This window comes from Salvelinus namaycush, chromosome 5 (genome assembly GCF_016432855.1).
Source record: "Salvelinus namaycush isolate Seneca chromosome 5, SaNama_1.0, whole genome shotgun sequence".
NCBI classification, from domain to species: domain Eukaryota; kingdom Metazoa; phylum Chordata; class Actinopteri; order Salmoniformes; family Salmonidae; genus Salvelinus; species Salvelinus namaycush.
This window is the reverse complement of record NC_052311.1, coordinates 32,574,765-32,598,434: the sequence shown is the minus strand read 5'-3', so window position 1 is coordinate 32,598,434 and position 23,670 is coordinate 32,574,765. Positions and strand designations below refer to the sequence as shown.

The 23,670-nt window shown below is 44.3% G+C and overlaps 1 protein-coding gene across 1 annotated transcript; it reads right to left on the bottom strand.

Moving 5' to 3' along the window:
- Window positions 1-678: 678 nt before the first annotated feature.
- LOC120047084 (collagen alpha-1(XXIII) chain-like) lies at window positions 679-20,897 on the bottom strand. The gene is made up of 20 exons (XM_038992629.1): window positions 20,832-20,897; window positions 20,402-20,428; window positions 14,979-15,038; window positions 13,141-13,221; window positions 8,724-8,750; window positions 8,587-8,613; window positions 8,370-8,423; window positions 7,457-7,519; window positions 7,284-7,328; window positions 6,644-6,721; window positions 4,218-4,262; window positions 4,051-4,095; window positions 3,775-3,846; window positions 3,609-3,662; window positions 3,334-3,399; window positions 3,177-3,203; window positions 1,174-1,233; window positions 1,008-1,079; window positions 858-884; window positions 679-762 (listed from the first exon to the last, which is right to left on the bottom strand). Exons 1-20 carry the CDS (start codon window positions 20,895-20,897, stop codon window positions 679-681), a joined length of 1,080 nt encoding a protein of 359 aa, XP_038848557.1.
- Window positions 20,898-23,670: the final 2,773 nt, after the last annotated feature.

The following is a 23,670-nucleotide window of genomic DNA, read 5'->3' as shown; positions in this document are numbered from 1 at the left end:
ACGGACACACCCTAAATTGACGGTTTGTATTTAGCATAATGTTTAGCAGCTTTGTCATTTTCTATTTAAAATCAATTCATATTTCATATATTTTTACATGTGATGAGGCCAGAAAGAGGGCCAGAGTAATTACAGACTCCTCTGATAATCTGAAGTACCCAAAAGGGCCATTAGATGTCTTGTGATAGATTACATAAAGTATTTGAAAGATACCGAAATTCTGGTAGTTTACTGGTAAACTACAGTAATATACCCTCCCTTTGCAACCCTAGTTTTATAAGAGCTACCCTCACGAAAAAGGTTTAAACTAGCTCATATAAATATATGTAGCCTTAGAAACAAAGTTCATGAGATTAGTAATTTGCTAACCTTAGACACTCATATTTTCTTCATTTATCTTTATTACTTGCGTTAAAGGCATAGCTTACAAAGGCAAATGGTTGTTTATTGGTACTTTGGGACTTTGACCCCAGATTGGGAGGGTGAATGATGTAGACTAGCATAGTGGTTGTCACATCACAGAGACTTCAAATACTGATGAGGGAAAACGGGATTTCGAACATGTATTGGCTAACCCACCAACTTTAAATTGACAAGACCTGCTTCAATGATGGCAGGTAAGCATACAGGTGCAGCAACACTGATTGTGATGTGTATGCATAATAGCAGAACTGTGGGCTAGAGAAGGGAAGAACATGCTCCTCTCACCTTGTCTCCTCTGTCTCCCCGGTCTCCCTTCTCTCCAATCAGGCCTGGGAAACCCTGTAGAGGGAGGAACAGGTTAGTGTGGGCTGCAGTGAATTCCCCAGTCACATAGTCTGGTAGGTCAAAGTTCAAAAACACTATTTCATACTTACATCCATTCCAGGCTCCCCAGACTTGCCCTGTCAACACACACATCATTGAACGCATCAGTACCACCATGACCAAGACCATGAAAAACCATGACATGCAATGATCGTAAGCCTAATATGCTAAGGTTATTTGATAATGAGGGCGTCACCCACCTTCTCTCCTTTGGTGCCTGGGAGACCCACCAATCCTGTGGAGCCGGGGGGACCCTGAGGGCCATCAATACCCTGGGGAGGACAGACACGTTAGATATCATCACCATCATCATCACCATCATCAGCAGCTGCAGCTCATAATCTATGATTCTACAGTATCACTCACCCTCAGTCCAGCAGGTCCAATGTCTCCCTTCTCCCCTTTAGCTTTGTCTCCAGGCTCTCCCTGCAGGGGAACACATTATACTCAGTACACTCTACAACACTCAAGAGCACGTACAGATTATCTATCTTGTTGCCTAGTCATTTTATCTCTACCTATATGTCCATATCAACCTCAATTACCTTGTACCCCTGCACATAGACTCGGTATAGCCAAGTTATCATTACTCATTGTTTGTTTCGTTTGTTTCAATTATTTTCTCTCTGCATTGTTGGGAAAGGTCCGTAAGTACAGTGGCTTGTGAAAGTATTCACCCCCCTTGGCATTTTTACTATTTTGTTGCCTTACAACCTGGAATTAAAATAGATTTTTGGGGGATTTGTTTAATTTGATTTACACAATATGCCTACCACTTTGAAGATGCAAAATATTTTTTATTGTGAAACAAACAAGCAATAAGACAAAAAACAGAAAACTTGAGCGTGCATAACTATTCACCCCCCCAAAGTCAATACTTTGTAGAGACACCTTTTACAGCAATTACAGCTGCATGTCTCTGCAAGCTTGGCACATCTAGCCACTGGGATTTTTTTCCATTCTTCAAGGCAAAACTGCTCCAGCTCCTTCAAGTTGGATGGGTTCCGCTGGTGTACAGCAATCTTTAAATCATACCACAGATTCTCAATTGGATTGAGGTCTGGGCTTGGACTAGGCCATTCCAAGAAATGTAAACGTTTCCCCTTAAACCACTCGAGTGTTGCTTTAGCAGTATGCTTAGGGTCATTGTCCTGCTGGAAGGGTAACCTCTGTCCCAGTCCCAAATCTCTGGAAGACTGAAACAGGTTTCTCTCAAGAATTTCCCTGTATTCAGCGCCATCCACAATTTCTTCAATTCTAGCCAGTTTCCCAGTCCCTGCCGATGAAAAACATCCCCACAGCATGATGCTGCCACCACCACGCTTCATAGTGGGGATGGTGTTCTCTGGGTGATGAGAGGTGTTTGGTTTGCGCCAGACATAGCATTTTCCTTGATGGCCAAAAAGTTAATTTTAGTCTCATCTGACCAGAGTACATTCTTCCATATGTTTGGGGAGTCTCCCACATTCCTTTTGGCGAACACCAAACGTGTTTGCTTATTTCTTTCTTTAAGCAATGACTTTTTTCGGGCCATTCTTCCATAAAGCCCAGCTCTGTGGAGTGTACGGCTTAAAGTGGTCCTATGAACAGATACTCCAATCTTTGCAGCTCCTTCAGGGTTATCTTTGGTCTCTTTGTTGCCTCTCTGATTAATGCCCTCCTTGCCTCATCTGTGAGTTTTGGTGGGCGGCCCTCTCTTGGCAGGTTTGTTGTGGTGCCATATTCTTTCCATTTTTTAATAATGGATTTAATGGTGCTCCGTTGGATGTTCAAAGTTTCTGATCTTTTTTTATAACCCAACCCTGATCTGTACTTCTCCACAACTTTGTCCCTGACCTGTTTGGAGAGCTCCTTGGTCTTCATGGTGCTGCTTGCATGGTGGTGTCCCTCGTTTAGTGGTGTTGCAGACTCTGGGGCCTTTCAGAACAGGTATACTGAGATCATGTGACAGATCATGTGACACTTAGATTACACACAGGTGGACTTTATTTAACTTTTGAAGGTAATTGGTTGCACCAGATCTTATTTAGAGGCTTCATAACAAAGGGGGTGAATACATATGCACACACCACTTTTATGTTTTTTATTTTTTATAATTTTTTGAAACAAGTTATTTTTTAAATTTCACTTCACCAATTTTGATTTTATTTGTATGTCCATTACATACAATGTCCATACAATGTCCATACAATAAAAATCCATTTAAATTACAGGTTGTAATGCAACAAAATAGGAAAAATGCCAAGGGGGATGAATACTTTTGCAAGGCACTGTAAGCATTCCACTGTTAGTCTACACCTGTTGTTTACGAAGCATGTGACAAATACAATGTGATGACAGACATTACCTCTATAGCCCTCTTTTCTTACCTTAGGGCCAGGCGTTCCATGATGACCCTGGAACGCATAAAGATATAATTTCATGTCAGTCTTATGTATCTGAAATGATTCAGCCACATCATATTGGGGAACAGAGGGGTGAAACTCTTTAGGTGACACACAGACACTCTCGTATAGTGACACTCACCATGTACCCTGTAGGTCCAGGGGGTCCTGGGGGGCCGGGAGGGCCCGGCTGAGAAATCATCTGAACCTGAATAACAGAACAACAAACACATTAAAGATGATGAACATATCAATGGTTGTATCTCAAATGGTGTCCTTTGAGACACAGACAATATGTAATTCAACTGTCTGCCAAGGTATGCTCCACATGAAGCAGTGTTCAATGCCAATATGATACAGATTCAAAAACAACTATTGAGTGTGTGAATACCGTATACACCAGTGTGCTTTACTTACCAGGTTATCTTCCAGCCTGGAGTCTCCCTTGTCCCCCTTCTGTCCATCCATCCCCTGAGACAGACAGAGAGGGGGATTTAAATCTCTTTACAGTAGGCTACTCAACAATATGTATACACCTCTAATGAAAGGGGTTATTACTTTGGATTCCCGTCTATTTACTTACCCCTGGCCCAGAGAGACCCATCTCTCCTTTCTCTCCTTTCTCTCCGATCGACCCCGTCTCCCCCATATCTCCCTTCGGACCGTAAGAGGAGAGAAGGTTAGAGGTCAAAGGTGAGAGGTGAGAGATTCAGGACAACTGATTAATCATGTTCATTATCATTCCAGATAATAGGTGAATTAAATATATCACGTGCAACATTTCTAAACATTGGAGTGATACAGTGATTCAACGTGGGTTATAAAAAAAACTGTCAAAGGGACATTAGAGTGTCTATACCTTCTCCCCATCTAGTCCAGATGTCCCAGGCAAGCCTAGCTCTCCCTGGAGTAGTGAGGAAAAGACACAAGTTCAAACTGACAATTTACCTTCAAAGAGTATTGACTTCCATTGATTCAGACACAATGGATAGAAGAGATGGCATGTGTATATAAATAAGACCCTACCTTTCCCCCTGGGGGTCCTGGGGGCCCCGGTAAACCTGGTGGGCCCTAGGAAGGGACAGACAGACAGAGAGGTCACACAAAATACAAAACATCAGCCAGGCAAGTCGATCTGTCTCAGTAGTCTGTTAGTAGAATTACAATAAAATCCATGGATAAATCTACGTATATCCAATTTCATCACTCTTCATCAGGCAGTCAAACAGTGATTGTTTGTTGAGTAGGTCCGCTCAGACAAGCATAATAACTCAGAGTCAGTGGATTATGTATGTATTATCCTTAGAGTAATTGTGGGATTCAAGACGCCAGTGTAGGGCAAAAACAGAAAAACATTGTGGATGGATGGTGGATTTCACAACACAACACTCTCAGTAAACTAACGGATCATTATTCTCCTTTCTCTGATGAGGACCAGCTTTGCTATGGATGCTTTGGTGCAAATCGGCAATAAAATTGATCTATTGGGTCAGGTTATGCGGTTGGCTGAACACAATACCTTGGCATCATGTCACACTACATGGCTGGTATATTATTAACCCCGGGTTGAACTCTCAGAGAAGGACTCTGGAGTCTTGAGCAAACAATAGGAAAGTGGATCAAGTCCAGCAAGGAGCTGGGGATGGCACACACACACACACGCACACACGCACACACGCACGCACGCACGCACGCACGCACGCACGCACGCACGCACGCACGCACGCACGCACACACACACACACACACACACACACACACACACAGACCAAAGACCTCCAGCACCCACCAGCAGTAAACCTAAAAGAGCCTGATACAGCCCTATTGACCTAGCCAGAGCTATTACCATAGCATCCATAGCATCCTAACCTCTTCTAACCACATAGTTAATGGGGCAGGATGGAGTCAACCTCTCAGGGCAGGAGAATGGAAAGCCTGGACTCAGACTGACATTTTCTCACTGCAGCATGGACGGTTCCTGGGTTAGGGCTGAGAAGGCTGACCCTAGGCCTTGGAGCTAATACATGGTTCTATTTCTGTATGCTGTATGTGAGGGACATGGAGCCATTGTGCCTCCTGTGGTGGTGCTTCGCCACAAAGCAGAGGTTGTGTGTGTGACCTCTTGAAGCAATAAAAGATGGAAATCAGATTAATTCCCAGAGATGTATTATACATGTTGATTTCTCCATGCCCTCTCTTCCAGGTTTTTGTTTTGTGTTCTGGCAAAACTATGGCAACGGGAAAGGGTTTACAAACAACTATTGTTCCAAGTTACTCCATCTCCTGAAACGATGGCCACCCACGCGGATCATTTGAACGCTGTAATAAACAAATGAATGAATTCTGAAGCGCCAATTTCATCACCCAAACGTGGATGGAATCAATATGGCACATCATGAAGCAAGTGAAATGATTCAAAACGGATTTGGGTTTGTTCAATAGTTCACCAGTATGTAAACTGATATAGATAGGCTTCAGAACACTGATAAGATCTCAGGTCTATGTTGTGACCAGCTCATGTGTAACTCAGTCATGTCTAAAGCATAGCATGTGCATGGGCCTACTCTAAACCTGGGGACCCCTGTAGATAGTGTCGATGAATCCGAAGCACACGCCAGTGAAGAGATAGGGATCTCTTATTAGCATGTAGCATGGGGCACAGCATGAAGAGCAGATGTTTGTGCCTTGACTGTGAAATGAGTTAAAAGACATCTCCCTCTCTCTTTACTATGCGTCCCGACTGGAGTGAGCAAGAAAAGTGCAAATCGGATATTATATCATTCTAGTTCTTTCAACCCAAGCAACATCACAGATCACACCACCACATAGCAGGGTTAACGTCAAGCCGCATATCATGTGAGGCAACAATAACACAGCATGGAACAAATACATTTGAAAAGTGAAATGAATGATGTTTTGATTCTGCATGATTGAGAATGTCACTATGTAATATCAGAGGTTGTGTTCCAGCTGTGAGGTATTTACGGTAGCTTGGTGTTGCATCCTGTGTATATATATGTATGAGGGGACAGTGGCTGGTTGCAGGACACTTTGGTTTTATGTCTCTGGTTAGTTGGTGGTTGTGGGTGATGGAGTAGTGATATCTAATATGTCTGATGTCAGGGCTGTGGGATCGAGTGTCCTCCTTACACAAAACACTCAGGGATTGTTCCACTCTGGTCTTAGAAGCTACATGTGTACACGGGCACCCGTGTGTATGCTCACGTGTATGAGTGCATGCGCCTATGTCTATGCATTAGTGTGTGTGAGAACACACTGACTACACAGACCACATCGACAAAGCCGTGATGTGACAGTGGTTTACCCCAACACTGATGGTCTGGATGGCCTGTCAGGAAGGAAGAGCAGCATGTTAAGTCTGTCGGGATAACTCTATGATACTCTATGGGCCTTCAAACACATTGTCTAAGTCTCTGACTGGGTGGTCTCACCTGGAAGGCTTCTAGTAGCTTCCCATTGAAGTCAATGACCTCAGTGGAGCCAGGAACCCCCTTTTCACCAGGATAACCCTAAGAGGAGAGGGGAAGAAAAGAGAGAGAGAAAGAGAGAGAGAGAGAGTCATCGAGGGAAAGAGAAAGAGAGAGATAGAGAGAGATATATTGAGAAAGAGAGAGAGAGATAGAGATTGAGAAAGACACAGAGGTATTGAGAAAGAGATACAGAGAAAGAGAGAGAGATATAGAGATAGAGATATTGAGAAAGAGGTAAATATATTGAGAAAAAGATAGAGAGAGATATTGAGAAAGAGATAGATATTGATAAAGAGATACAGAGATAGAGAGATATTGAGAAAGAGATAGAGAGATAGATATTGAGAAAGAGATAAAGATATTGAGAAAAAGATAGAGAGAAATATTGATAAAGAGACAGAGAGATAGATATTGAGAAAGAGATAAAGATATTGAGAAAAAGATAGCGAGAAAGAGATATATTGAGAAAGATATATATATATATAGAGAGAGATTGAGATGCTCATGAGGATCAAATAATCACACAAAAAAGTACATAAAAAGGTAGCCTCAGACAACTGTGAACATGATCTTTGGTGGTGATTAGGCTGTGTACACATACCAAGTCTCCCTGGGTGCCTTGCTCTCCGATATCTCCTTTGTCTCCCTACAAAATACACACAAACACAAACAAAAGCCTTTGTTTGAACAAAAGCCTTTGAATTGGCTGTGTCCATACAGGAGAAACAACCTCTCATGTATTTATTTATGTGGAGGTGACAGGATATGTCTCACCTTAAACCCTGGGAGTCCGTCCATGCCCCTCTCACCCTTCTCTCCCAGCAAACCAGCCTCCCCCTGTTAAACAGAAAAAAACACAAAGCTTAGGTGTAGCTAAGCCACTTCACAATAATGTGTTCAGTACAATATCCTATAAAAGTGTAGGCCTGCTATAGTCGGTCAGTTCCATCTATGGTGGTATAGCTGGAAGGAGGAAGTGGTGAAAAACAACACCAGAGGAACCGAGAGGGATTAACACCATAGAACAGGCCTGTGTTACAGACTGTAGAAAGGCCAGGCCAGCAGGCCCTCTTCTATTCCTGGCCATAGCAGTTTGAGCTGAGCAGTTCGTCCCCAATAAAAACGTCAGTAACCACAAACAGCAGCTCACTTCAACTCACTCCCAGACAGCACGCACGCACACACACACAGACACACACTCGCACACAAACACACACAGACCGAAGCTGATAGAGAGGCAGTCAGTGCCGAGTGCCTGGCATCTGTCGTCGCTGGAGTCTTTTAAAAAGCCCATGACATCACTGCAACAGAGGAGAGCGTTTAGCACTGGCTAGAGGCCTAACTCGGAGGAGAGGGAGAGATGGAGAGAGAACGAGAGAGAGAGCAATGAGGGTACAAATGAAAGTGAAAGCAATGTGTTTGATGTCTCAATCCATGCCACCCAAGACCTGTTAAGAGCGATAAACTCCAGACAGAAACAAGTGAAGAAAGGGGAATGAAAGGGATAGATACGAGAGGCAGGGAGAGAGAGAGAGAGTGAGGGAATAAAACACAGTCTGACATAGAGATGAAAAGAAGAAGAGAAGGAGGTTTAGGCGTAGGAGAAACTCTGAGCGTGGTCATGTAATAAGCAGCTAATAGTGTTAGCAATGGCTAACTCCTTAATTAGCGTTAGCATCATCTTCACCTTTGACCCTGGGGGTCCCTGTGGCCCTGGGTATCCTGGCTCGCCATCTTCACCCTGAGAGCGCACAAGGGGTCAACAAAGGTAATCACACAACACAAACCTGTACCCTATTGTATGCATAAGCATCCGGGCAGATATACTGTGAACTCCATGCATATCGAGTGTACATTTATAGTGTATTTTGTGGTATGTGTAGGGACATAGAGACATGACTTACCGCCTTTCCAGGTACACCTGCTTGTCCCTGTGAATGACAAAGAGATGTAGTTGGCGCATAATCTCTAAACTCGCCTGCAAGTGCTAGTGCCCAAAAAGAAATAACACATCACATAAACATTTGGATAACAGACTCACCTCCACACCATCGTGACCAGGGAAACCCTGTGGAGAACCAAGCAGAAAAAAATCACACATCCAGGTCTCCATTAGACATTGTGCATTCTGAGGAGTAGCCACAGGAGGTCAGTGTTTTATCATCCTACATAGAGTCATGGTTATGTGCCTACTATCATGTCACGCATGTCCAGCTGTTTTTGGCTCAATCTTCCTATGCTGGAGGACATGTACCTCTGCTCACAATGAACCACATGTGTGAGACATGTTTTGTATGTCCAGCTGTTTTTGGCTCAGTCTTCCTATGCTGGAGGACATGTACCTCTGCTCACAATGAACCACATGTGTAAAGACATGTATATGGCTTTGGGCATACATAACCCCTCATTCCTTTTTCTATAAGAAGACATTCTATGACCTCATCTACACAATCAGGTACCATACACAAACAAACACAGAGCATCTTCCTTTTCAAACTTCTTGGCTGGAATCCAATGGTGATTAGAATGAATCCACCAAATGCAACTTTTGACTGTGTGTGTGTGTGTGTGTGGTTTTACTCTCCTTGTGTGGACCAGAGGTCCTCACGGGGATAATAGAACAAGGACATTTTGCCCATCCCCACAAGGAAAAAGGCTATTTTAAGCTTAGGGGTTAGGTTTCGGGTTAGAAATAGGGTTAAGGGTTACATTTTGGGGTTAGGTGTTAGGGTTTCAAATCGAATCAAATCAAATCTTATTTGTCACATGCGCCGAATACAACGGGTGTAGTAGACCTTACAGTGAAATGCTTACTTACAAGCCAGCCCTTCACCAACAATGCAGTTTTAAGAAAAATAAGTGTTAAATGAAAAAATAGATAAGTTAAAAATAAAAAATAATTAAAGAGCAGCAGTAAAATAACAGTAGCGAGGCTATTTACATGGGGTACCAGTACAGAGTCAATGTGCGGGAGCACAGGTTAGTCGAGGTAATTGAGGTAATATGTACATGTAGGTAGAGTTAAAGTGTCTATGCATAGATAATAAACAGAGAGTAGCACCAGTGTAAAAGAGGGGGAAGGGGGACAATGCAAATAGTCTGGGTAGCTATTTGATTGGCTGTTCAGGAGTCTTATGGCTTTGGGGTAGAAGCTGTTAAGAAGCCTTCTGGAACTAGACTTGGCACTCCGGTACCGCTTGCCGTTCGGTAGCAGAGAGAACAGTCTATGACTAGGGTGGCTGGAGTCTTTGACAATTTTTAGGGCCTTCCTCTGGCACCGCCTGGTATAAAGGTCCTGGATGGCAGGAAGCTTGGCCCCAGTGATGTAATGGGCCATACGCACTACCCTCTGTAGTGCCTTGCGGTCGGAAGCCGAGCAGTTGCCATACCAGGCAGTGATGCAACCAGTCAGGATGCTCTCGATGGTGCAGCAGTAGAACTTTTTGAGGATCTGAGGACCCATACCAAATATTTTCAGTCTCCTGACTGAAAAATAGCAGTCTCCTGCTTTGTCGTGCCCTCTTCACTACAGTTTTGGTGTGTTTGGATCATGATAGTTTGTTGGTGATCTGGACACCAAGGAACTTGAAACTCTCAACCCGTTCCACTAAAGCCCTGTCGATGTGAATGGGGCGTGCTCGGTCCTCCTTTTCCTATAGTCCACAATCATCTCCTTTGTCTTGATCACGTTGAGGGAGAGGTTGTTATCCTGGCACCACATGACCAGATTTCTGACCTCGTCCCTATAGGCTGTCTCATCGTTGTCGGTGATCAGGCCTACCACTGTTGTGTTGTCGGCAAACTTAATGATAGTGTTGGAGTCGTGCCTTGCCATGCAGTCATGAATGAACAGGGAGTATAGGAAGGGACTGAGCATGCACCCATGAGAGGGAGGTGGCAGAGGGAGGTGTTTAGTCCCAGGGTCCTTAGCTTAGTGATGAGCTTTGAGGGCACTACGGTGTTGAACACTGAGCTGTTGTCAATGAATAGCATTCTCACGTAGGTGTTCCTTTTGTGTAGGTGGGAAATGGCAGTGTGGAGTGCAGTGGCGATTGCACCATCTGTGGATCTGTTGGGGCGGTATGCAAATTGGAGTGGGTCTAGGGTTTCTGGGATAATGGTGTTGATGTGAGCCATGACCAGCCTTTTTAAAGCACATAAAGTGCTACGGGTCGGTAGTCATTTAGGCAGGTTACCTTAGTGTTCTTGGGTACAGGGACTATGGTGGTCTGCTTGAAACATGTTGGTATTACAGACTCAGTCAGGGACAGGTTGAAAATGTCAGTGAAGACACTTGCCAGTTGGTCAGCGCATGCTCGGAGTACATGTCCTGGTAATCCGTCTGGCCCTGCGGCCTTGTGAATGTTGACCTGTTTAAAGGTCTTACTCACATCGGCTAGGGAGAGCGTGATCTCTAAGGTCGTGATCATTCAGAGCTGATGCTCTCATTCGTGTTGCTTGCCTCAAAGCGAGCATGAAGTAATGTAGCTCGTCTGGCAGGCTCGTGTCACTGGGCAGCTCACGGTTGTGCTTCCCTTTGTAGGTTTTAAGGGTTAGGGTTTTGTGGTTATGGTTAAGGTTAGCGTTAGGTTAAGGGTTAGGTTTAGGGTTAGGGGTTGGGAAAATATGATTTTGAATGGGAATCAATTGTTTGGTCCCCACAAGGATAGTAAAACAAACATGTGTGTGCTTGTGTGTCAGGTGGATGAATTGTATGCTTGGTGTAGAACCATGTGTGTTGAAATCATCCATGGAGAGGCCAGGCCTGGAGAGTTGTTCTGTGTAAGTAGCCCCTCATACAGACAGACAGCTCTTTGTCTCTTAAGCACACTGTCTGTTTATCTACACACTCAAGCACTTACTGCTCTCCATTAACAAATATTATTATGAATGTGAAGTTACGCTGACTCTCTCCTCATATTTCCCATTTTCTCCATTGCCTACTTGAGAACAGGGATGTATTCCATCTGGCTTCCTTCTCCACTCTAAACGTATGGGTGCAGGCATGTTCGCACACCGCCCCACACACTCTCCCCTCACCCTTCACCTTTGGACCGTATCGTTTTCTTGTTCCCCTCTCACCCATAACTCTTCTCTTCTTTCCACTCCTGTCTCTTACCTTTCGATGCCACCGGGCAATCTTTTCTCAAGTCCTCTGCCCCCTCTCCTTTACCCTCCTTCTCTTATTATCTGATGCCACAGAACAGCCTCTGTGCTTTCTCTCTGCCCCCCCCCCCCCCCCCACTCTTTCTCCCACTCTCTCCCCCCCTCCCTCCCTCTCTCTCTTTCTCTCTCTCTCCCTGTCTCAGTAATGAGGAGGGTTTGAGGTCATTCACTAGGGAGAAAGAACAGAACAACAGATCCACTCTTCATTCTCTGCTTTTCTCACTCATACATCTGTCTACAACATGGACAGGGCTAGCAGCCTCCACGTTGCTTTGTTTAGTTGTTTTCTGCTCTGCAACGGGACTATGTTCAATAAAAGGACAAGCAATTTGTTTACACCCCCGTTTATGACTCAAGTCTGTTTTTTTTGTCCGTCCCTGCACTCTGCTCCATATTTGTTTTGTAGCCAGCCCTCCTCTTGCCCTGTCTAACCGACATTTTTCATCACAGTCCAGCTTTGACACCATGCCAACTGCCAATATGGGTAACAGTGCATTCGTTTGTGATCTTGGATAAACACAAATAACCTAAACCCCTACCCCGGCTCCTCGTCCCACTGATCTCCAACCACAGTTTGAGGCAGTGGCTCCAGATGAAATAACCCCAGGCTGGTTTAAAGTTAATCTAGAGAAACAGTGGTGGCCCAAGGCTAAAGATCTATTGTTTGGTGAGGCAGTAAAACTGTGGATGAACCCAGAGAGAGTGCCATATCTGTTACAGGGGCACAGAGTGATAGAGCTGGGGTAGGGCCGACTGGTGGGAGACTAGGGCTAGCTGGATCACTTTGTGGCCTTCTGTTACAGAAACCAGATGAGGCCAGGAGCAAAGCGTTTATTTTGGGCTGTTTTAAGTAAGCCGCAGCTCGCTGGCAGCCACAGTAGGCTCTGTCGATGTGGGTTCACTGCACTCTTATTACACCCTTTCCCCTCACTATCCTCTCACTGTCTCTCACTGTCTCTCACTGTCACGCCCATGTGGTCAACACGACCAGGTCAACACTATTGTGGTCAACAGAGCTATTGATGACAGGTGTTGGAGTGACCAGAAACTTAGTGGCGGCAACCTAGTTCTCCATCATCAGCTGCATGGAACTAAGAGAGGACGCAGTATTGGTAAATAGAGGAAGACAGAGAGAGCGAGAGGATAAAGGGAGGAGAAAGTGACGGAGACAATGGGAAGTTATGTGTGTGTGTGTGTACGTGGTGTGTGTGCATGCATATGGGTTACATTTGTATATTCTACCTTTACCTGTATGTGTGTGTTTATATGTGTGTGTAAGGTAATGCTGATACCTGTTCTCCAGCGGGGCCGCGGGGCCCGTCCTTGCCTGTGTTCCCAGGAGGGCCTCTGGGGCCCGGGGACCCTTGGTCACCCTGCAGGACGACAACAAAGGGATAAGAGAGGGACATCCTGATAGAAGAAATTAGAAAATATGGTGACAAACACACACACACACACACACACACACACACACACACACACACACACACACACACACACACACACACACACACACACACACACACACACACACACACACACACACACACACACACAAATGTTTTGTTTTTCTCTCCAGAATGGTAAATACATTATTTACCATATGACACACACAAACACACCCAAACATACACATGTAAACTCTCCCAGGCACGAGATATGTTAACTAAGTATTAAACACAACATCAACTGAACTGTGAAATGAAGTGTTTAATTTAATTGCTCTAGCCAAAAGGAACCACATCACATGAAAGGGTATTTTACCAATGGAATTACAATTTACAAGGCAAAAACGTCCTTCCTCGCCAGTTCAGAATATCCCTTAACCCACTTAGCGCTACATCCCACTTAGGCATCTCCTTAGTGACTTGCCTAGTTAAATAAATGTAAAATAAAATTCAAATAAAAACATACATTTCCACACCAGTATTTTCACACTGTGGTGAAGTAATCGAATCTAATGGTTAAAGTAAACCCTGTTCATGTTAATGTTTCCCTGCTTGGTTCTTGTATAACTAAATCCATTCCATTAAACCAGAGTCATCTCATGGTATTCACATGGATATTCCCAGCATTCTCAATCACCGACATAATGTATGTGCTGGTCTGGGCCTGTGTGTTGTGGTGAGATGTGTGAGGGAAGGGCCTTTTCATTTCGACTGATTCTATCAAGGTCTTCATCCACCAGACTCTCGGCCCGTTTCCCTGCGTAGACGATTAACATAGTTCTGGAAGGCAGAGGACTCCACCAACAAAGCTGTTCTATTCCCAATATAATGAAAAGCACACAATCCTAAACCCGCTCTAACATGTGGCCCTGTAGTTTTCCTGATATGTTTTCTATTGGTTTTGTCATGTTACGAAATAGGCACCATGGAAACACCACACCACACACACACACACACACACACACACACACACACACACACACACACACACACACACACACACACACACACATTGAACAGAACACAGCACATGTGCATGAGGAGATAAATGAACTGAGAGAAAGCAAAAGAGAGATGACAACGGAGAGAGCGATATAATGAAGAAAAGGGTGAGAGATATAATATCAAGCAGTGAATAAGAGATATCAACCAGCAGTGAACGGGTTAAAGGTGGTTAGAGGTGCACACATGCCTTAGTGGAGGTGTACCTTCATCAAGCGTCTCTGAAAGTTGGACTGGTCACCAGACATAAAGCCGTGGTCATAGCGGGGAAAGACCATCTGAACCAGGAGAACAGAGGAGGAGGAAGAGAGAAAAAAGGAAGAGTAGGGATGGAGGGAAGCACAGAGAGGGTGCAGAGCAGAAGATTGAAAGAGAAAGTGACAGAGCGGTGGATAGAGAAAGAGAGATAGAGGGAAAGGAAACAGGAAGAAAGAAAAATCAAGAAATCAGTGATTAAATAAGTCAGAGACCGATTTCAGGCTGAAGTTCCCCTCCATTCTCCAAGGAGAGACAGAGTGAGGTGCTGAGAAGTGAGAGACTGACAGAGTAAGCTTCCAGGTAAGAGGTCAGGGTTGAGAGGTCAAAGGTGACCCAGCAACTGTAGTCCAGCGGAGAGAGACAGGCAGGTCAGCGGAGGCCTGCTGGGAGAACAAGGCTACGGAGGGGCACGAGGGACAAACCTTAACGGTGAGGATCTGATTACTGTGCAGGCCTGCGTATGAGTTGTGGGAAGGAGGGCCCTGGGGGAGGAGGGGGGAGGAGGGGGGAGAAACACAGAGGAGGGTGAGTCACCTGTCGGAGGAATGGTGGAGCACCATGTGGCTAAGGTAAATGTTCAACAGGTGTGTGTGACAGTCCATTCGCCACATGGGTGTCTATAATGTTAAAATGTGGAAGGATTGATCTGTATACTACCGGTACTCATATCTCTTCACACCCAGTTAGACAGAGCTGTAGAGTACACTAAATAGTCATCAAATAGCACCAACTTTAAATAATAATGTTTAGTCGGGGCTAGGACTTTTCTATAATCTATCCATTCACTCTCCAGGAAATCCATATCTAGGATTTAGGATATGTGAACCAGTCTGTACCTATTTGCTGTATATGTCCCTTTCTTTCTTTGTAAACCAATATCTGTGTGACTCACTCTATAATAATGCATATCTTTAAACCCACAGAGGAGGTTGTGTTTGGAGGCTCTGTTTTGTTGAGCCCAACAGACAGTAACTATGATAATTTCCTCTCAAGCAGAACAGAACACAGAGAGTCTGTCGGCAGATAACTCATATGGAGACCAGCAACTCTGTTTGAGTTCCCTCACAAAGCAAATGGATGGGAGAGAGGGATGATAGAGAGGGATAGAGAGAGTTGGTGGGCGAGGGGAAATAAAAGGGAGAGAGAGAGAGAGAGAGAGAGAGAAAAGATAGAGAAAGCAAAAGCCGAACAGAGACAAGAGGGAGAGAGAGAGAGAAAGAGGGAGAGAGAGAACGAGAGAGAGATATGCCAGTCTGGTCATGAGTTTTCTGTTAGTGGGCTGCGGCGATCGTTGTACAGCTGAGGTTTCCGACACCACAGCCTCTCTTTCCCCCCTCTCTTCTGTCTCATTCACTCACTCATTCCTACCGTGAAGACCACATTTGATCATCCCTTATAGCGCAGTCTCACTATAGACTGAAAGGGTGTTACACACTCATCTCCCCTACACCTCATGCACACTGTACAACCTGAGTTCTTTCTGACCACATGGCTCAGTGTGTGTGTGTGTGTGTGTGTGTGTGTGTGTGTGTGTGTGTGTGTGTGTGTGTGGAAAGCTCTGGGTCCTACTCTTCCAACATCAGGCTGACAGTAAGACAAAAAAATCGTCTAGCTTCTAAGCTCCTATCCACCATGCCCTCTATCTCCCCCACACTGAGGGAAAGAGAGAGGACAGCTTGGGTTGGGATAAAACCCCACCATGGGGGGTCTTTCATCGCAGTCTGAAGATGAACCTAAATACACAGTTACTTCCTGTTGGGACGCAACAGTCAAGAGTCTTGTCTTAAAGATGGAGAGCCTCTTGAGCTAGAATGTTTGTCGCCTTCTTCAAAGGTGCTTTGAACAGCCTCGAGTAAAATCATCGTGATATCTTTCTGTGGTAGAGTGGTGGCTGTTTTTCTTTTTGTTATTGAGCATATTTTAATGTCTCTGCCATCCTGGGTTATTGAGTATCTTTTAACGTCTCTGTCATCCTGGGTTATTGAGCATCTTATAATGTCTCTGCCATTCTGGGTTATTGAGTATATTTTAATGTCTCTGCCATTCTGGGTTATTGAGTATATTTTAATGTCTCTGCCATTCTGGGTTATTGAGTATATTTTAATGTCTCTGCCATTCTGGGTTATTGAGTATATTTTAATGTCTCTGCCATCCTGGGTTATTGAGTATATTTTAATGTCTCTGCCATTCTGGGTTATTGAGTATATTTTAATGTCTCTGCCATTCTGGGTTATTGAGCATCTTATAATGTCTCTGCCATTCTGGGTTATTGAGTTTCTTATAATGTCTCTGCCATTCTGGGTTATTGAGTATATTTTAATGTCTCTGCCATCCTGGGTTATTGAGCATCTTATAACGTCTCTGCCATCCTGGGTTATTGAGTATCTTTTAATGTCTCTGCCATCCTGGGTTATTGAGTATCTTTTAATGTCTCTGCCATTCTGGGTTATTGAGTATCTTTTAATGTCTCTGCCATCCTGGGTTATTGAGTATCTTTTAATGTCTCTGCCATCATGTGTTATTGAGTATCTTATAATGTCTCTGCCATCCTGGGTTATTGAGTATCTTTTAATGTCTCTGCCATCATGTGTTATTGAGTATCTTATAATGTCTCTGCCATCCTGGGTTATTGAGTATCTTATAATGTCTCTGCCATCCTGGGTTATTGAGTATCTTTTAATGTCTCTGCCATCATGTGTATGTGATCTGAGCCCACTTTTGAGCCAACACTGGCAGTAATGATGACAGATCGACAGGAAGTCACACTGACAGTGATGCATGACTACTTCCTGTTTTTGTGTGTCTCCTCTTATCCTCTCCAATGGGGGCAGAGGTAGAGAGTACAGAGAGAGAGTTGGCATCAGAACCCAGTGTTGACAGAGTGTGGGGCAGGGGATTGATAATAATATATACCATTCAGCAAATCATTTTGTTCAAAGTGACTTTGTCGTCCGTGCATATACATTACATAGAGGTGGCCCCAGCAGGAATCAAACCCACAACCTTTGACGTTGCAAGTGCCATGCTCTACCTACTGAGCCACACAGGACCACATTGGTTAAGTGTGTACTCCTACTGTCTACATCAATATATTATCAGGTCCTGTTAACACAGACAACAAATGCAAATAGTTGATATGTATACCCCAAAACTCTCATTCAGTAGCATATACTGACTGAGAGTCCCATCCTGCTAATTGGCTGACACTTGTCACCTAATCTATCAACACCCAATCAACGAGCAACGTGCCAAGCTGCAAATACTGTAGCAGTCTGCGAGCTGCTTTGTTTTGGAAAAACTTGTGCTTCTAAGCAATCCTTTCTGGCTCTAAAGTTACCCAGGCAGATCGCAGTTACAGGCGCCGCATCCAAGTACACTATTTATCCCTTGGCGCAATAGCTAACGCATAATGCCAAAGGGATTCATTACCACACAGAGAATTACCTCAAGATCTTGCAGGATTGGCTGGTGGGCTGGGAAACCAAAGGGACTTATGGCTAGATAAAAGTCAGGAATTTCATCAATGTTGCTGACCGCGTCGTAAATACCACTGGGTTTGTCCTTCGTTGACATGTAATAGCAGTATCTCACATTATCTCACAAACACCAGTGTGGTTCAGAATGAGATGTGAATGAGAGACAGTGGGGTTGCATCCCAAATGACACCCTAGTCCCCATATATGGTCAAAAGTAGTGCACTATATAGGGAACAGGGTACCATTTGGAATGCATCCTCTGACAGAGGATATATAGATATATATATAGAGCAGTAGCTGAGTATATAAAGAAGGGCTCTTACCAACCGTAGGTAGGAGACAACGTTTGACCGTAACCTGTCACCTAACCCAGAGTAACCTCATTAAGCACAGTGATAAGATATACAGTACTGCAAACCGTTAATCTAAGGCCCTGACTTCTTACAGAATGGTCCACACCAGATATCCCCAGGGGAGCAGTTTTTGGACCTGCACTGAGTAAAGTAGGAGATAATTATATAGATGTTAAATACAGGGATGGATGATAGCACATCGTGAAAAGGCAACAATGACAGCATTCTCCAGATGCAGAGAGAGGTTACCCCCACAATGTAAAAAGAGATGGTTTGAGGAGACCGGTCCCCTCTGGATGCTAGTTCTGGCTCGGAGTCCTAGTTTTGGGGTTTCCACGGTGAAATATAAGTATTTCCATCACACTTAAATGGCTTCATTTCTTATATTTGACTGGAACAGGGGGAGCTTTTAAAGCCTCATCAGAAGAGGAAGAGTGAGTTCTGGGTCTGGCCGTCATGCTAGCCACGTTGGGAAAACACGTACACACAAACGCAGAAATTCACGCACCCACACACACACCGCCTCGCCTAAATGATCAGAGGAATTATACAGCGTGTTAACGGTGTGTGTAAAGACCGGTAATGTCTTTCTGTGCATATACATGTGTTAACAAGGCAATGATGAATGATGAGAGTGGAGTGTTTTTCAGATGTTATAAATACTCCACAGAGCCAATTCCCCTCCACCCTCTCCCCATCGCCTTTTTTCTCCATTTGGGATGGTCTATTACCCTAATATGCAGGGAGAGGGGGAACGGGAGGGAGGGAGGGAGGGGAGACAGACGGAGCCAGAGAACAGATGATAGAGTTTGGGACGTGAACAAGAGTTGGAGAACACGAGTTGAGGTGCTGTATTCAAACAAACGCCCTCGTTGCTTGAATTTCCTCAGGTCAGGTGCATACATACAGTATACTGTACGTACAGTTCATTCTGACTTTTTCCACATTTTGTTACATCACAGTCTTATCCTGAAATGTATTAAATTGTTAATTTCCCCTCATCAATCTAAACACAATACCCCATAATGACAAAGCAAAAACAGTTTTTTTTTTAAATACACAAGTATTCAGAACCTTTACTCAGTACTTTGTTGAAGCACCTTTGTCAGCGATTACAGCCTTAGCGTCCCTGCACAGGTCTCTGCAGAGATGTTCGATCGAGTTCAAGTCCGGGCTCCCATCAAGGATCTCTCTGTACTTTGCTCCCAGTCCCTGCCACTGAAAAACAGAATCTTGTTTCTCACGGTCTGAGAGTCCATTTAGGTGCCTTTTGGCAAACTCCAAGCAGGCTGTCATGTGCCTTTTACTGAGGAGTGACTTCCGTCTGGCCACTCAACCATAAAGACCTGATTGGTGGAGTGCTGCAGAGATGGTTGTCCTTCTGGAAGGTTCTCCCATCTCCACACAGGCCACTGTGTTCTTGGGGACCTTCAATGCTGCAGAAAATGTTTTGGTACCCTTCTCAAGATCTGTGCCTCGACACAATCCTGTCTCGGAGCTCTACGGACAATTCCTTTGACCTCAAGGCTTGGTTTTTGCTCTGACATGCACTGTCAACTGTGGGACCTTATATAAACAGGTGTGTCCCTTTCCAAATCATGTCCAATTAGTTGAATTTACCACAAGTGGACTCCAATCAAGTTGCAGAAATATCTCAAGGGTGATCAATGGACCTGAGCTCAATTTCGAGTCTCATGGCAAAGGGTCTGAATATTTATGTAAATAAGTTATTTCTATATATATATTTTTTTAATACATTTGCAAAATGTCTAAAAACCTGTTTTCGCTTTGCCATTATGGGTTATTGTGTGTAGATTGCTGAGAAAAAATACATTGTTTAATACCTTTTAGAATAAGGCTATAACATAACAAAATGTGGAAAAAGTCAAGGGGTCTGAATACTTTCTGAATGCACTGTACATCCATAGCTCTATACATACCCTACATCATTCGCTTCAGCAGTCAGAGAGAGTGAGGGAGATAGGGAAACAGGTTTAGAGAGGGAGAGAAACTTACCCTGGGCCCAATGTCTCCCTGGTCACCCTGTAGAGGACACACAAGAGGAGAACAACCATCAACACAAAATAAGATAATGGCTTTATTATCCCTGTGGGGAAATTTGGGTTGCTGCACTGTGCAGACATAAATACACATAATCAAATATAGAACAAGGACTTGCTGACAATACATACAGGTAGAAAAGGTGCAATTCATGAGAGGTCAAGGATTCATCTGTACAATATATATCAGTACATTCTGTCAACTAAATTTCAACTGTAGGCCACCTTCCTACTGGTGGTTGGTTTAAAACATTCAGAAGCCTTAATGCTACTTAGACAAAGGATTGCCTGGCTCTATTTGCTTTGTACCCTGGGGCCCTATAACATCACCCCGAGGGGAGTAGTTCAAACCCCTGGTAAAGAGGATGTCTGGGGTCCATCTGTACCTTGTGGGCCTTAGTGAGGGCTCTCTTGTCATAGATAACCTCCAGACGTGTCTGCTTGACACCCATCACCTTACTCGCAGAGCTAGGAGCAGGGCTCTCTAAAAACGTGATTTTCCCGTGTTATACATATTTCCTAATAATAATACTGAGAAGTTGTGCAAATTATGATAATGCACTTTTAGTGTCAGAGCTGTTTGAAAAGACCACCTGAAATTGTAGTTTGTTTGGCTCGGTTGGATTTTTCAACCGTCTGGTGACATCATAAGTTAATAGACCAATAACAAAAAGAGTTTGCCCTCTTCTCTGCCTATAACGGCTAGTTTTCAGGTTACACACCCCTCCCATTAGGCCCCTCAGACCACTTCCAGACAGTCCGAGCAAAATTCTTGCTTGAGATATTGCACTTAGCTAAGAAGCAATTTTCCTTCTTTTTGACCATTTGAATTGAAAACGATCACAGTAAGGTTGTTCATTGTTACCCAGAAAGGATTTGATATTGCGATAAAAACGTTTACAATGGACCTTTAAGACACTTTCGATGAAGGACTTGTAAAACAGTGACAATAAATCAACATTAAAAGAGGTTCGCTTCCTTAAAAAATAGAGCCTTAACTGTCCTTTCTTATAAATCTGTTCTGTGCATTTCCCCCACTGCAGCGTGTGGTGTAATACAACACCCAAGAATGTACAGTCCTCCTCCACCACCTCTATGTCTTGTCCCTGAACAACAGTCATGGGGTGGGTGCTACGTTTTTTTCTAAAGTCATTATTCATTTCGGTCACACACATTTCGGTCTACATTTGGAACAGTTGACAGCAGCGAAACGACACAATTAGCGGCGATGCTACAGTAAGTAAACCAAAGCCGCCATCTGCAAAGCCAATGAAATATGGATTTATGGATCATCTCCCACAAGGGAAACTGTGGAGAGGAGAGGACACGTGCTGAGTGTTGCTGCTGCTCAGATGAGGGGGATTTGGGCTCTGTGTTCTCATAACAGGGCTATGGTGATTACAGAACGGCAGCCAAATTTCCGGAACCTTTCGCATCATCCGTCATTCCAAATTGCTGTTCATCAGCGGGAATAATATTCCCGACAGGATCTTCTTCACCACACGTGTGTTGTTCCTGTGACCACGCTTATACGTTCCACGCACGCATATGACACACACACACACGCGCGCGCGCTAGCATGTACAAACACACAAACACAAAGTCACCCACACACACACCAAGTCACCCATTGGTCCAATACAGTGCTATCCATTTCAGACATATTGGGCTGGGCAAAGTGTGAGAGTGTGTGAGTATCATTGAGAAAGAGATGGATGGGATCTCAGCAGTATGCCACAGTACAGTGCTACAGGGCTGTAAACCGGTTCATGTCCTGACATGAGAGATCTCTGACTGCAGCTAATATATGAGCTCTGTACAGTACATGCAGGCCAGGTAATCTATGCGCTGTTGGATAGGAGACATATGAGAATGTGTGTGCGGGCGGGTGATTGAGAGCGTGTGCGGGTGTTTTGTGTAAAATTTGATAGAAGGTTTGATAGAAGGTGTCTGAGAACGTGTGTGTGTCCATCTGTCAGTCAGTGTGCACAATCCGTGCACAGGACGTAATTCCCAGGTGCACAGCCTTCTGGATTCTGCATACAGTACAGCTGGGAGTGAGGTAAAGTTCTATATTTGAACATACCTTATCTCCCTTGAGTCCCGCTGGTCCCTGGAGAAAAAGGAGAGATAATGAGAGAAAAATCAGTTATTACAAATCTGTGTTTGATGCTGTTCAACTGCGGGAAGAAATATATGTCCCCACAGGATTTTTTTAACCTTCTGCTTAATAAGAAGACTCTGGGGTGATCTAACTCCAACAATAAGACACATATCTCCCTGATTCCCTATTAACAACCAGGGGATGGCATTCAATCGAACAGAATGTGATGATTTTGCCCCAGATATCCATGTCACTCACAGAAATACACCTTGTCGAAAGTCACGGGGAGTTGAACAGTTTCGTCTCTGAACGCGAGCCAGCGTAAAAACGACCTGAGCTCTTTTCGCAAACATTTAGCGACTTTCGCTAATGTTTGCCGACTGAGTAAAAAGCCTCCGGGAAGTCCTGTTGAAGGGTTTCTGAGGTAATGAGAAATACAATTCAAAGGCCAAGACATCCATTCTTCCACCCCTCCCTCAGAGAAGGACTTTTCCATGTAATGAGGTAGAACTGTGTCCTTCGGTATGGAGACTGGAGAGGAACCATTCGCTATTATCGCTAAGGGGTCGGCAGCCACAGCGCACTGAAGCTATGCTTTGACATGCTGTGTGTGTTAAGGATGATCTGACTGGTTGACTGGCTGAGTAGTTCCCCTATGGACAGTGGCCTCGTAGATGAGCTAATCCTCACTACGGGCCATCCTCTCGCCCACCTCTCAGTCACACTGATCTATCTGATGACAGGTGGCACTGGGACCGTGAATGTGGCTCCTGACCGCAGACCGCGCTATGACCACAAACCCACTGTGATTGACCGTACTGGAGAGCTGTAGGGGACATCTGCTAATAATGTCCTCCAGGCCGGCAGGCTGAGCAGAGCTCAGTGTGTGTGTGCATGTGTGTGTGTGAGAAAGAGTCTTTCTGTGTTTCTCTCCTACACTGGGTATGCTGATGTTTCAGTCGTAAGACAGGAAAAGGAAGTTCATTTTTTTTTTTTTCACCTTTATTTAACCAGGTAGGCAAGTTGAGAACAAGTTCTCATTTACAATTGCGACCTGGCCAAGATAAAGCAAAGCAGTTCGACACATACAACAACACAGAGTTACACATGGAGTAAAACAA